We start from the raw sequence: 13711 nt of genomic DNA, 5'->3' as shown, positions 1-13711 counted from the left end.
CACCACCATTTTCTGACTCTGTTCACATCCATTTATTTCTGATGAAGAAGTCTGCTGTGCATGGGGCTTCCTTCTTCATAAAAGTATGCCTCTTGGAAAGCTATATTCTTAAACAGCAGTCAGGGAAGGTATGTGAAAGGAATGGTGGTGTTGACTGGTTCTGACTATGAAGTCTTCTGATCCCTTGAACACTGCAGTCAAACCAAAATAGTGCCATCCAGAGTGGCCTTTTCTACACAGACTGTCACTGCTCTAATTATTACTCTTCACTGGGTCTCAGTGTAATTTCATCCAAACCGAAGTGATTACCAAGCACAGCATCAGCAGCCTCCCTGCCTCCGCAGCCTCGACTCATGCTCCTTTCCTTGTTGAACCCCAAACTCCTCCACATTGGCCTCTCTCAGTTTTCAAAGAAGCAAAATTTGTTCCTACCTCAGGGCTCTGCAGCTGCCATTTCTTCTGGGTGCACTTGTACACCTCCACCCCCACAGAAATGGCTTTGCCCTGAAAAGATCCTTTGTGGCTCCTGTATGACAATCATCTTCTCTTTCTCCTATACTCTGACACACAGTACAAGTTTACATGGTTTTGTTTTGTTTCCTCCCTCTTCCTCTCACTCCTTCCCTTCCCTTGCCTTCCCTTCCCTTCTGTTGCCTTCCCTTCCCTTCCCTTCCCTCCCCTCCCCTCCCCTCCCCTCCCCTCCCCTCTCCTCTCTTCTCCTTTCTGTTCCTTCCTTGTAAATACTGAATCATTGGTTGTTGCATTAGTGGATGGATGGAGACCATAATGTGCCTAGTTTTGCTACCCACTGTAGCTGGATGACAGTGAATCCAAGTGTTCTCACTGAGATGGAGTTTTAAGCATTTTTCTGCCCAAGTTGGCCTCCAACTGCTATATTCCTAATTCAGATATTCTATGTAGCTAGAACATACCATCTAGCAGAAGGAATGTGTGAGAAAGAGTCTTGTGAACTTTTTTTGCCCAGGCTGGTTCAAACCTTGGTTTTTCTAATCTCAGCCTTTGACAAAGGTAGGATTAGGAACTACTGTGCCTAGCCAGTCTGCCTCTTTATTTGTGCAGTAGCTCCACTGAGCTAGGATCTTGAAAATATTTTTCTCTCCCCAAACTCTACAAGACTTCATCTTTCAAGGCATTAATGGGTCCCCTAGTCCAAGCCCCATTCATTTAATGAAATCTGTGATCTTTAGAACAGACACTGATTTGCTCCTCTTGTGGCATATACAACATACATATTTTTTGTTAACAACCTTGGGGTAGATTTTCATTGTTTCCAGTTAAATCCATCATCAAAATTTCATCTGTTAAAATTTCTTGAAAAGCTCTTTTTTCTCTTAATTAAAGCAATGAAGAAATGCATTTAGCAAATATGAGAAGTATTGAGTATAATAGTAATACATGAACCTGAATAATTTCTCACCCTGATTTACATTTTATAGTTTGTCTTTTTTTTCCATCTGGTGATTTGCTTACACATTTTGCAACTTTGTGTAGGTACATTATATAATATATACTACATATATATTTTACATGTTACATATATATCCTAAATGTATTAACTTAATATGAGCTATTAACTTAATATGAGCTAAACATATTATTCTTATAAAAGCCTGTGCCTATGATAGATTGCAGAAGTAAGAAGTGAAACAGTGTACTTATTTGAATTAAGGACAAAGGTATCTGCATTTTTAACAAATGCAACTGGTTCCTATGCCAAGTGCATGAAGCACGTAGTTGTCTTTATTAATGTGTCTGTGCTAGATATGAACAGCAGAAAGCTTGGCTGCACCTTGGTTGGTCATTCTTCTCTACGCGTGACCGTAATTCCTGTTTTCTTTCTTTTCCAGAGTGACCGTCTCCTCATCAAGGGAGGCAGAATCGTCAACGATGACCAGTCCTTTTATGCTGATATTTACATGGAGGATGGCTTGATAAAGTATGTATTTGGAACCTTTCTCTTTCCTGTTTTTACTTCTTCTACATTAGGGATCTAGAGAGAAGCCTGGATTATGTGAAAGAAGTGGAAAGCCTGAACTCAGTCAAGAGAATGATGCTGAGGCCCCTTTGTGCCAGCGTATTGATGGCCTTTCCATGCTGACCTTAAGGATATTGACAAACATACACAAATTACAGTACCATAAAAACAACAAGATGTGTCAAAGGTATCAAAAGAGTTGAAAACAGGATAGAAAGAAAGCCATTTACAAGTAAGGCTTAGAATAGAAAAGGTATTTAAAATGGACCTTGGAAAAAGGGTAAGGACTCAGAAGGACAGGGCAAGATCAGACACGCATGGTCTCCAAACAGATCCACCAGGGATGCATGATTTCTTTATGAAATGGCTTGCCTCTAAGAAACACTGATGGTTACTTACATAGTGAATCTCAAGAGAGGATTCGTTTCACAGAGTTTCTAAAATCATGTATAACAAGATGCACCATCACATAGATAAAATGGCTTGGGATCTGGGGTATCTAATGCATCCTCTTAACCCTCTGGGCAGTCATGGTTTGATTTTAATATTGTTCAGCTTCATTGGCTATTTTGAGATTCTAGCTATAAAAATTTCTTTTTGCTTATATTGGAAAACATGGCTAACATATAATTTTCTATAGGCATATGTTCTTTATAGGGTCCCAAGTATCCCCATTCATGTTCTCAGAATATTGTGTACAGCCATTCTGATACAGCTAGCCCCCTTTGAGAACAAGGACCATATCTTCTGCCTCTCCGTATCCCTAACACATAACACACATGGATTTGATAAGAGCTATCTTTCACTGAGTGCATGCCAGACATTGTATTAAACATTTCCATGCTTTATCTCAATTAATCTCCCAGCAACCTTGTGAAATATGTAGTACTCTTACTCTCTTTTCTCAGATGAGGTGGAGGAGACACACAAAGAATAGAGAAATTAGTAATGGTGAGCATGTGAAATGAAGAATGAATGAATGAGCAAATTTAAGAGCACAGATATTCCTTCATAGCTTTCTTGCCAATTTACATCATTATTTTTCCATATCAATAGTAGGAGAAATAAAAATAATAAGTCAAACCATATAATACAATAATTTATTCAAGCCACAATGGTATGTATACTTTTCTATGGCTGAAAGTGCTTATATCTCATTGGAAATATAAGTTCCTTCACTTAGAGACTTTAAATTTAAAGTACCTATTGCTTCCTTTTAGTTCCTGAGCTCATGATAGTCACCACTGTTGAGCACAGAACTGGTGTTGTCATCAATGCAGGGTCCATCTCACATAGAGCTCCAGCCAGGCAGCCACTCACAGTAGAGTATATGAGATGAATCTTTTTGCCATGCTTATTAGAAGGACTGGAAGTTTGTGTGCCAAGAATGTTATAGACAACAATTTCCATCCATTTTCTCTACTGATGGTGCAGAGAAAGTTGGGTAAACATGATTGTCACCAAATCCTCATGTTTTATGTATGTTCTCAACTCACAGAGCATTAAAACAGAAACACCTCCTCCAATTATTCCACAAGTTGGCTTGTCTATGCATACTTACAAAGTGCTTTCTATGTTGAAGGAGCTCTCTAAGGCATCAGGCACTGCCTAAGTCATCTTGCTTTCTTCCCTGAGGGAACTTCCAGTCTCTTAGAAGAATGAAGGTGTCTGTTTATGTACAAAGGGCCTGATGTTATCCAAGCATAGCGATAGGTTAAATTCAGAGGAGGGAGAGGACTGGTTATTAATTATTGTAACAGTTGTTGTTTATTGAATACTAATGTGCCTAGCAATATTCTGTGGGTTTAACATAGGTTAACATGTGATCTACACAAGTCTATAGAGGAGCACTTATTACATTTCACAGATGAAAGCATTGAGGGCTGTTGAGGTGAGGTAAGTGGGTATAGTCATATGGGAAGTGACAGCAGAGCCAAAGTTGTTCATGTAGGTAGCTTAAATGCCTAGAACGACTGCACTCTTCAGTACTGGACGTGGCTGCCAGCAGCAGGGTAATGAAGGGAGGAGATGGAATGTGACTCTTCAAGCCTGAAGGGTTGAGGTGGCCTCGATGGGGGTGGAGAAGAAAAGGGAAAAGCATTTCTTTTTCAGACTTGGTGCTTAGGCCAGTTTTCAGCACAAAGGAAGCATGTATTCTGCCTAGCATTTCTCCATGGCGTTGGTTCTCCACTTCTCTTAGAGGAAAAACAGCAAAAGTTTAAAAAAAAATTCTGAACAGATCTGGCCAGTATCTGGAGAGTTGGCCAGAATAGAGTTCCGATCAGCAGCTATATTTTCTCCACAGCATGTTTTGAATAGTGGTATCCTGGAATGGTTCTGTGGTGATGTGGTGAAGTTGAACTCTTTGAGATGTCAGTTTCGTTTCCGAACTTAAGAGTTCAGGAGGCCTGTGGTAGACTTTTTATTTCTCCAAGAGAAATCGTTCTGCCTGACTGCATACAGGAGGAGAAAATACCTATACCACTGGCAGTAGGAGATATGTAGAAGTGCATATGAAATCCATGAAGACAGGATGATGAGCTATTTAAAGTAGAGAGATGAAATCACCTAAAAATAAAGGGGCTTTGGGTGAGCTGTAAGTAACATCATTCAGGGGAAATTGAATATTTCTTTGGGAGGTCTGCCTTTGAGATATTTGTTGGCTGGCTTCTCTTCTAAGCTGCCCCTAACTCCCTTGAAGGGCTCAGAAACTTCCAGTGTATTGAGGAGTTTATCATCATCACCACTCATTACTTGAAGCTTCTCCTGAGATGCTGACCACATGAGAAACAGATGCCAAAGGCATCTTCACCTTTCCTTTCTCCTTGCAAATCTGCTGTGAGACATGGCTGACTGATAAACTTGGGGGAGGGGGGAATTGGGAGTGAAGACTGAAGTGGAAATTGTCCCAGAGTGCTTTTGTTAGGAGAGTGAATGATCTGCTTTAATAATGATTATTATTATTATTTGTGTGTGTGTGTGTGTGTGTGTATGTGCTGGTCCTAGGGCTTGAACTCAGAGCCTGGGTGCCGTTTGTATGTTTTATTTTGTTTTTCCTTAAGGCTAGCACCTTACCACTTGAGCCACAGCTCCACTTCTAGCTGTTTTGGGTGGTTAACTAGAAATAAGAGTCTCACAGACTTTCCTACCCAGGCTGGCTTCAAGCTACAATCCTCAGATCTCAGCTTCCTGAGTAGCTAGGATTACAGGTGTGAGCCACTGGTACCTAGAAATTAAAAACATAATTAAACACACACACTATATTGTAGACATCTTCAAACCACAGGTTATACTAGGAAGCCAGGACCCACATCCCGTATAAGAGCATTTTGCATCAATACAAACATCCATACATGTACCTATTTTGTTGGTAGTGGTTTTAGGGCTTGAACTCAGGGCCTGGGCACTATCCCTGAGATTTTGGAGCCTCTTTGTGCTCAAGGCTAGTGCTCTACCCCTTGAGCCACAGCCCCACTTCTGATTTTTGAGTGGCTAATTGGAGATAAGAATTTCATTAAGACTTTTCTTCCTGGGCTAGCTTTGAACCATGATCCTCAGATCTCAGCCTCCTGAGTAGCTAGTATTATAGGCATGAGCCATCGGTGCCCAGCATACACATACCTTTGTTTAAAGATTGAAGGACATGTGAGTACATTGAGGACATTGTAGAATACCTTAAATATTGCCATGTTTGAAACCCTTATAATACTATATTTGCCTTGAAGTTATTCTTTCTGATTGTCAGCTCTTTCATTGTCTCACCAGGCAAATTGGAGACAACCTGATTGTCCCTGGAGGTGTGAAGACCATAGAGGCCAATGGGAAGATGGTGATTCCTGGAGGCATTGATGTGCACACTCATTTCCAGATGCCCTACAAGGGGATGACCACAGTGGATGACTTCTTCCAGGGCACAAAGGCTGCCCTCGCGGGTGGCACTACCATGATCAGTAAGTCCTCAGGCCTTACACACCCCTGATGCACAGAGTGCATGACCACCATGCCAACCTCAGTGGTGTCAGTGTTACCTTGTATACTTCTCTCATCTTTCTGATAAGATCTCTGAAAAAGCAGGTGGTTCTGAGGAAGTGGATTGCTCCTGGCAGCTGCATGGAGGACATTCACAAGGCTTGTAGCCAGGAAAGCAGCCAAGAGAGAAACAAAAAGTCACGGAGGATAATAATGGAGGCTTGTGGTCCTTAGGAAATTAGTGGGGCTAATGTAAATTGGTGCTATTTGGTTTGCCCTGTATTCTGACCAATTTGTATCTTGAAGATTAGGCAATCTGTGAGAGTGGTTTGTTCTTAATTTTTTTTTAACATTTGTTTTGTTTCTGGTAACTTGTAATTCCAGAGAAACCTAAGATGTTGCATGCAGTTGGATTTCTGACCCATTAGCATTCCAGAGCAGTCTTTTCAGTCCTGGAGGAATCTCAATGGATTGAGTCCTAGTCCAACTCTGGCCTCAAGCTTGGTTAGTTAGAGCACTGTTTATTTAACACACACACACACACACACACACATATTAAGAGAGAGACAAAGAGAGAAGAGCCTGGGCCATATAATTCCTGTCTTGTCTTTCCTTTTGACTGGAGCATTAGCAGGATTTAAGCTTCAGCTAGGTGGCTGCAAAAGGCCCGGTAAACTGTATGAAGGCCATGAAAGGTGTAGTCTGGGGAAGCCAAAGCTTTTCTCCAGCTAATAGAAGGAAGCCAGCTGACTTCTCAACAACTGCCATTTTGTTCTGTGGCCTCCTGTGTTTGCATTCCCATAGGTGCACTTGAGGTGTCCTTGACAGAAAGAAGCTGAGGAAATCGATGACCTTGGCTAGGCTGGTTGCCATCTGGGATGGGTATAGATTCCTTGAGATGCATGCTGTGCTTGGTGTTGTGGGTTGAGCAGGAGAAAGCAGAGATCCAGTGACAAGAAGGGGTCACAGTAGTGTTTGTGTCCTTGGCATATAATTTAAGAATTCCAGATACTCAAAAAGAAGTGAAGCCTTGCAGTCCCACATCACTGATATTTTTCCATCTTGAAGAAGGATTATAATATTTGTTCTCTTTGGATATCTTTTCTCTGACTAAACTATATGCCATGGATATCTTTTCTCTGATTTATTTTTATCTTACCACCTTCCAAACAGATTCCTAGTGGTTGTTTTTGTTTGTTTGTGTTTGTTCCAATACTGAGACTTGAACTCAGAGTGAGGGCATTCTCTTTAGCTTTGTCACTCAAGGCTAGCACTCTGTCACTTGAGTCACACCTCAAGTGGACTTTGCTGCCTAGGCTGGCTGCAAACTGCTAGTCCTCATATCTCAGCCTCCTGAGTTAGAAGGATTATAGGTGTGAGCCATTGGCACCTGATTATTTAGTCATTGTTTTATGAAGACATCACAGCTTACATATTTAACCAATTTCTCTGTTATTATTGAGTTAGATATGGAACATGTTTTTGTTTGTTTTTCTACTGGTACAGGAGTTTGAACTAAGGACTTCATACTTGTTTTCTTAACTGACACTACTGCTTGAGCTAGTGCAAGCTTATCTGTAGTCTGATTTTTGTTGTTGTTGTTGTAGAGCTTACACTCAAGGCCTGGGCCCTGTCCTTGAGCTTTATCACCATACGCTAATGCTCTACCACTTTGAGCCACAGAGGCACTTCCAGTTTTCTGGGGGTTAATTGTAAATGAGAGTCTCATGGACTTTTCTGCGTGGGCTGTCTTGGAACAATGACCCTCAGATCTCAGCCTCCTGAGTTGCTAGGATTACAGGCGTGAGCCACCAGCGCCTGGCTAGTCTGACATTTTGCAGGTTATTTGGGAAATGGAGTTTCACAGACTTTATACCCAAGCTGGCTTTGAATCACGATCCTCCAGGTTTCAGCCACCTGAGCAGCTAGGTTTACAGACATGAACTATTAATGTTTTTAATATAAATTTCAAAGTTTTTCTCAGGTAAGTCACCTCAACTCATGTTTTGTCTTAGCTATTTAGAAAGCACTATAGGAGGGTAACTTTTGCTTTATGATTCCTAACTATAGATGTGATTATTTTTAAAATATTATCCTCAGTAACAAGAGACACAATATGTTTAGGCCTTAGAGCAACCCGATTCTTGCCAGAAAGCTCACATGGCACTGAAATCTTTGTCCTGGGTGTCAGATTCAGTTACCTGGTGTCAGCTTTTTCTGAATCATTATGCAGTAGAACTCCAGTCTCCTCTGCCTGGCATAGCTATAAACTGCTTTATCCTCCTTGGGAAGAGAGACCAACTATTACCATAAGCAGTGACTCAACCCTAGTAATAGCTATGCCTACCAGGTCACTGATGGCTGACAACTTCTGTGCACAGACTGTATGCCAGCCATCAGGGATAGCTTTTTATGTGCATTCCCTCATGAATCTTGCAGCCAACAGATCACACCCTGCTTGGCACCTGCTTTTAGGAGAGGGAACTGAGGCTTAGAGAAACCAGTGATGTGTCCCAAATCCCATAGCCGAGAGGACATGTAAATCCTCAGTGCCCGTCAGCGACGGGTTTAATTTCCTGCTCAGAACACAGAGAGCGTGCAGCCATAGCCAAGCAAGCAGGAGCAGGCCTGGGTAGGGGAACGAAGCCGTGTCTCAGTCATCCATCTCTGCCTCTTCCCTGCAGTTGATCACGTGGTGCCCGAGCCTGAGTCCAGCCTGACCGAAGCCTATGAGAAGTGGCGCGAGTGGGCTGACGGCAAGAGCTGCTGCGACTACGCCTTGCACGTGGACATCACCCACTGGAATGACAGCGTCAAGCAGGAAGTGCAGAGCCTCATCAAGGACAAAGGTGAGCATCTGCTCCCCCAACCTTGTTTCTCCTTGCCTGTCCACCACACCATCAGCTCCCCTTTCAGCTTCCCCTCCCCCGACCTGTTTTTGTTTCTTTCTTGGTTTTGTTTCTGAGACAGGGTCAAAATGTGGAGCCCACGCTAGTTTCCAACTCATGATCTTCCAAGCCTCAGTCTCCCATGGCTGGGATTGCAAGTGTGAGTCACTGCGTCCAGCTTGAATCATTTCCCCTGGTGTATAGTCTGAAACTTGAAGTGTTAGGGGTTTCATTTCATTCCAGGCACTTCATGTATGCAAACTGACTGGCCTTCTTACAGGATCCTCAGGAGACAGCAATGGTTAGTCATACTATGCAGATGAGACTCGGAGGGTCAGAATAAGCCCAAGCAGAGTCACTTGGCAGCAGATCTGTCCAATGCTAGTGTATTTTGCTGGTGCACAGTACGGCCCATTTGACAGAGGAAGAAGCTTAGGTTAGGAAAAGTTAACTTTTCATAGGTACAGTAACATGGCTGGCAACGTGAGATTAGAAATTTCTGATTCCTGACTTTCTTACTTCTGAAATCAAACCATTACTGTTTCTTTTCATAACAAAAGGCATCCTTAGCAAAGACTCAGACATTCCCAGGAGCAAAGGTGTATTGGTACCCAGGCCTGCAGATCAGGATGTGAAAATGAGTGACTTTATGGGGTAGAGGCCTCTTGTTAAGAGCATGATTTCTGCCCCATTATCTTCTTAGATTTGCCTGTTCTCTAGCCCTTTCTTTGTTCCAATCACATACTCCCTTAGCCCATACCCCCTCTTTCCCTATGCATGCAATATTTGTACCCTGTGCTCTACACTGTAATGGTCCCTGGGGACTGAGTCTGTTGGGTGTCTCAGGTAAAAGGAAGCTGTCCCAAGAAGAGCAGCAGAATGAATGTCACAGCTGAAAAGAGCTGTTATCTAGCAGTCTAGACTAAATGCTTGGGGAATCTGCCCAGCAGTGAGTTGCCTGGGCCAGAGGGGAAAGGCTGGTCCCCCGCAGGATGTGTTTGGCTTTCCATACCCCACAAGCCCTGACGGATCATTGCTTACCTGGAATATGAGATAAGATGCTTCTCTTCTGCATCTCCTTTAACTGGGGACATCTCAAATGGGGTGGAAAATTGAATGGTTTTCACAGCCACGTAGAGCCTGGGTCATTCCAGGGATGACAAAGAGGCTTTTGGGAAGAAGTGGGGGGAAACTGCCCTGAGTTGAACCACTCACTCTGGGTAGAAATGGTTTCAAATTATAATGCACTTCTGGCCTGGAACATTGTGGGCTGAGATGGCTCTAATGGTTGGAGACCAAAATTGTCTTCTTTTCCTCAAAATGATTCCATTCCCCGGTCCCACCTATTTATTTTGGGTGAAAATTAAATAGCTCTATTCTCATAAACCCTGATGGTTTAGGTATTTAAGTATAAGCAGAATAATTTTATTTAAATGGAAGAAGCATTCTTTAAACAGCATGTAGAGTTTGGTGCCCTTTTATTACAAAAATCGTAAAAAAGATTGCTGGGTTAATATGCCCAAATATGACTTTGGACTAAAGTTAAACTGAACAAATGCTAGAGAATGATAGGAAAGATAGTTTATTTACTACAATGATGATATATGTAGTCAAAAGTACAGATTCAGTGACAAAAAAGATGTCAGTATCTGCTGAGTCTCTGCAACATTATTATTTTTTGTCAGTAGTGAGGTTGGGGCTCTTGCTTGATAGGCAGGTGCTCTACTGTTTGAACCACACCCCTAGTGCAGTTATTTCCCTCTCCCATCCCTGCCTACAAGTTACACAGGTCATTTTTCACATAGTGGATACTGAATAGCATTTGTTCATCCTTCCTCCATCCCTTACAACACCCCTTAAAAAACAAAAACCCAAAGCAAAAACAAACACTACCACCACCACCAACAACAAGAATGATAACAGCAACAACAGAAAAAAACAAAAACAAAAACATGTTTCCCTTTCCTGGAATACAGACACAGTTTATAAAAATCCTACTTTTTTTTTTTTTTTTGGGTCCGGTCTTGGGGCCTGAACTCTGGGCCTGTGCGCTGTCCCTCAGCTCTTCAGCTCAAGGCTAGTGCTCTACCACTTGAGCCACAGCGCCACTTCCGGCTTTTTTCTTTTTGCTTATGCGGTGCTGAGGAATCGAACCCAGGGCCTCAGGCATGCAAGGCAAGCAGTCTACCACTGAGCCACCTTCCCAGCCCCTAAAAATCCTACTTTTTGGGCTGTGAAGGTGGCTTAGTGGTAGAGTGATTGCCTAGCATGCCTGAAGCCCTGGGTTTGATTCCTCAGTACCACATAACAGAAAAAAACAGAAGTGATGCTGTGGCTCAAGTGGTAGAGTGCTAGCCTTGAGCAAAAGAAGCTCAGGGACAGGGCCCAAAACCTGAGTTCAAGCCCCAGGATTGGGAAAAAAAATTTTTTTAACTTGTACTTTTAGCTGGGCCCTGATGACACACACCTGTAATCCTTGCATTTCAAGGGGATGTGATCTGGAGGATAGCAGCAGTTTTATATCAGCCTAGGGAAGAAAATGTCCATGAGACTCTATCCTCAGGGCTGGAGGTATGGCTTAAGTGGTAGAGCACCAGCCAAGCAAGCAAGCCAAGGGAAGTCAAGGTTCTTCAGTTCAAACACTTAGTCCTGCTGAAAGAAAAGAAAGCAAAAAAGTAAGAAAGAAAGAAAGAGAGAGAAAAAGAAAGAGAAAGAGAGAGAAGAAGGGAGGGAGGGAAAGAAGGGAGGGAGGGAAGGGAGGAATGGAAAGTAGGAAGGAAAGCTGAGTTTTATTGTCTTCTTTCACCTTTAAGAGAGTGCCCCCTGCACAAGTATAGTGTAGAAGAGCAGACAATCATCAAATAGTGAAATAACCCCAGCTGGGAGATGGAAACATGTCAGTCACCTAAGGTTCTAACAGCTCTGCTTTATGATGTCCCTTCATCTAGTGGTCACAACCACTCTATGAAGTGGGGAGTCACTATTGTTCCATTTTCCAGCCACGGACATCAATGCCTGGGGAGGGTAAGTATCCCAAGCTCACTCTAGCTTGTGGCAGATCCAGGCGGCGCAGTCCCCAGTGTATCCACACAAACACCGTGCCAGGGCGACCATGTCTTCTGGGAGGTGAGAAGAGCTCACTGCGTGATAACATCACTTCACTTAGGAACTGTTGATCGTGTAGGACATCAATAGGCACAATCCTGTCCCCAGTTAGGGACTTGGAAATTTCTGTTTTTCACTGACAGCCATCCTGGGGGGTAACAAAAGTGATAGCAAAGATGGAGTATGGAGTGGTAATGTTATTTTTCTTCTGTTTCCCTTCCTTTCCTGTCTTGCAGGAGTTAACTCCTTCATGGTGTACATGGCCTATAAGGATCTGTATCAAGTGTCCAACACAGAGGTAACAGTCCATTTGTTGTGGGGTTTGGGATATCTGGATGGGTTTCCTCTTGTGAATGACCTTGGCCCCTGTAACATGAGCCGCTGTGGCTGCTGTGGGAGAATTGCTGGGCCCGACTGCTTCCCTGAGCCTTTGCTTTTCACACTGCACCGTTAATGAGGTAGTGGGCAGGGAGCCCATGCAAGGCAGACAAGGAGATAGAGTTTCTGCCAGCTGCAGCTGGCAGAGGATAAGAGGAAGGTCATACCTGTATCTCCATCTACTGAACAAGTGCCAAATCCCATGTAAGTTTAGTAAGAGAGTGGGGTGCTCTGCCGTTACGTGGGGTGATGGTTCCAGATCGCCTCAGACTCTCTCTTTGGATCATGATGACATGTTTTTGTTGAAGATAAATCTCAAGTTAGCAAAGGAATTCAAATTCCCATGCTTCTTGGTTTGGAGGTAAGGGAGACCTGCCTTGAACGGTTCAGAGATATGGGTGTTAGCCTTAACCAGTCAGTCATGGCGTTCTGAATCACTTGTTGAGGATGCTGAAGCAGTGTCTTAGATCATGGGAAAAGGTTATATGAAAAATGTATGTCTGAGGCAGAAGCCAGGGGTTGGACCACTGTACACCATCATCCTGTCTAGGAGATATGCCAAGTTCTTTACACAAACAGAATCTCCTAGAGTTTCTTTGGACCACACTCTCTTTTGGACATGCATCTTTGGGTCTGTATTTCAGCCCTCGTCTCTGATTTCATCTGGTTTATTATTCCACTTGGCTTTGGTATTTAGTCTTTAGGGGAGGTGCCTAAGAGGGACTGTGAAGGTGACAAAGATTGATTTCTATTTCAGCTTTATGAGATCTTCACCTGCCTGGGAGAACTGGGAGCCATTGCTCAAGTCCACGCTGAGAATGGGGATATCATTGCCCAGGTAGTACCCCTCAGTGTGCTGTCTGCGCAGGGCTGAGTCTCCCCCTCACTGCTCTTTCATTCCTTTACTGTCTCTTGAGCTCTTTAATACATGCATCACTGTCATGAGTACTTTGTTAAACACTGAATCTCCCCTAAAGAACCCCATGAGTCAGGGGAAGAGGAGCATAGGATGCAGTAAAGGGAAAGCTACGAGATCCTATGAAACACAAAGAGGTCTGGCCATCCTGGAAAATCACAAAGAGCATCCCAGAAGAGGAGGCTTCCAAATGAGATCTCGCAATGGAAGAATGTCCTACGTGACGTTTCTGTTCTAAACCAAAACCCTAAGGCAGCATTTCTCAGAAGCCAGAAATCTGATCCAGGGCTGCAGAACTTATATCCTTAGATAATAAAGACCAAAAGTCTTGTGGGGACCAGACATCCCACTGGTTTCCTAGAAATGATGTTGAAAATGTGAAGGAAGTGATAAAGTGAGGCCTGAACTGACCCTTTGTAAGCAAGCAGAAATCTCCCAGGATACTTTATGGAATAGATG

The 13711-nt window shown here is 43.1% G+C and overlaps 1 protein-coding gene across 2 annotated transcripts in view; it reads left to right on the top strand.

Moving 5' to 3' along the window:
• Positions 1 to 13711, top strand: part of Dpysl3 (dihydropyrimidinase like 3) — a 109799-nt gene that overhangs the window by 73846 nt on the left and 22242 nt on the right. For both annotated transcript variants that reach the window (XM_042692193.1, XM_042692194.1), the window contains exons 2-6: positions 1869 to 1957; positions 5762 to 5946; positions 8650 to 8814; positions 12195 to 12256; positions 13094 to 13174. In XM_042692193.1, coding sequence (XP_042548127.1) covers positions 1869 to 1957; positions 5762 to 5946; positions 8650 to 8814; positions 12195 to 12256; positions 13094 to 13174 — 582 coding nt within the window. The remainder of the gene's footprint in view (positions 1 to 1868; positions 1958 to 5761; positions 5947 to 8649; positions 8815 to 12194; positions 12257 to 13093; positions 13175 to 13711) is intronic.

Source organism: Dipodomys spectabilis, unplaced genomic scaffold (assembly GCF_019054845.1).
Source record: "Dipodomys spectabilis isolate Male_0828 unplaced genomic scaffold, ASM1905484v1 ptg000147l, whole genome shotgun sequence".
Taxonomy (NCBI): domain Eukaryota; kingdom Metazoa; phylum Chordata; class Mammalia; order Rodentia; family Heteromyidae; genus Dipodomys; species Dipodomys spectabilis.
The sequence above is the reverse complement of the archived record's forward strand: the minus strand, read 5'-3'. Positions and strand labels throughout refer to the sequence as shown.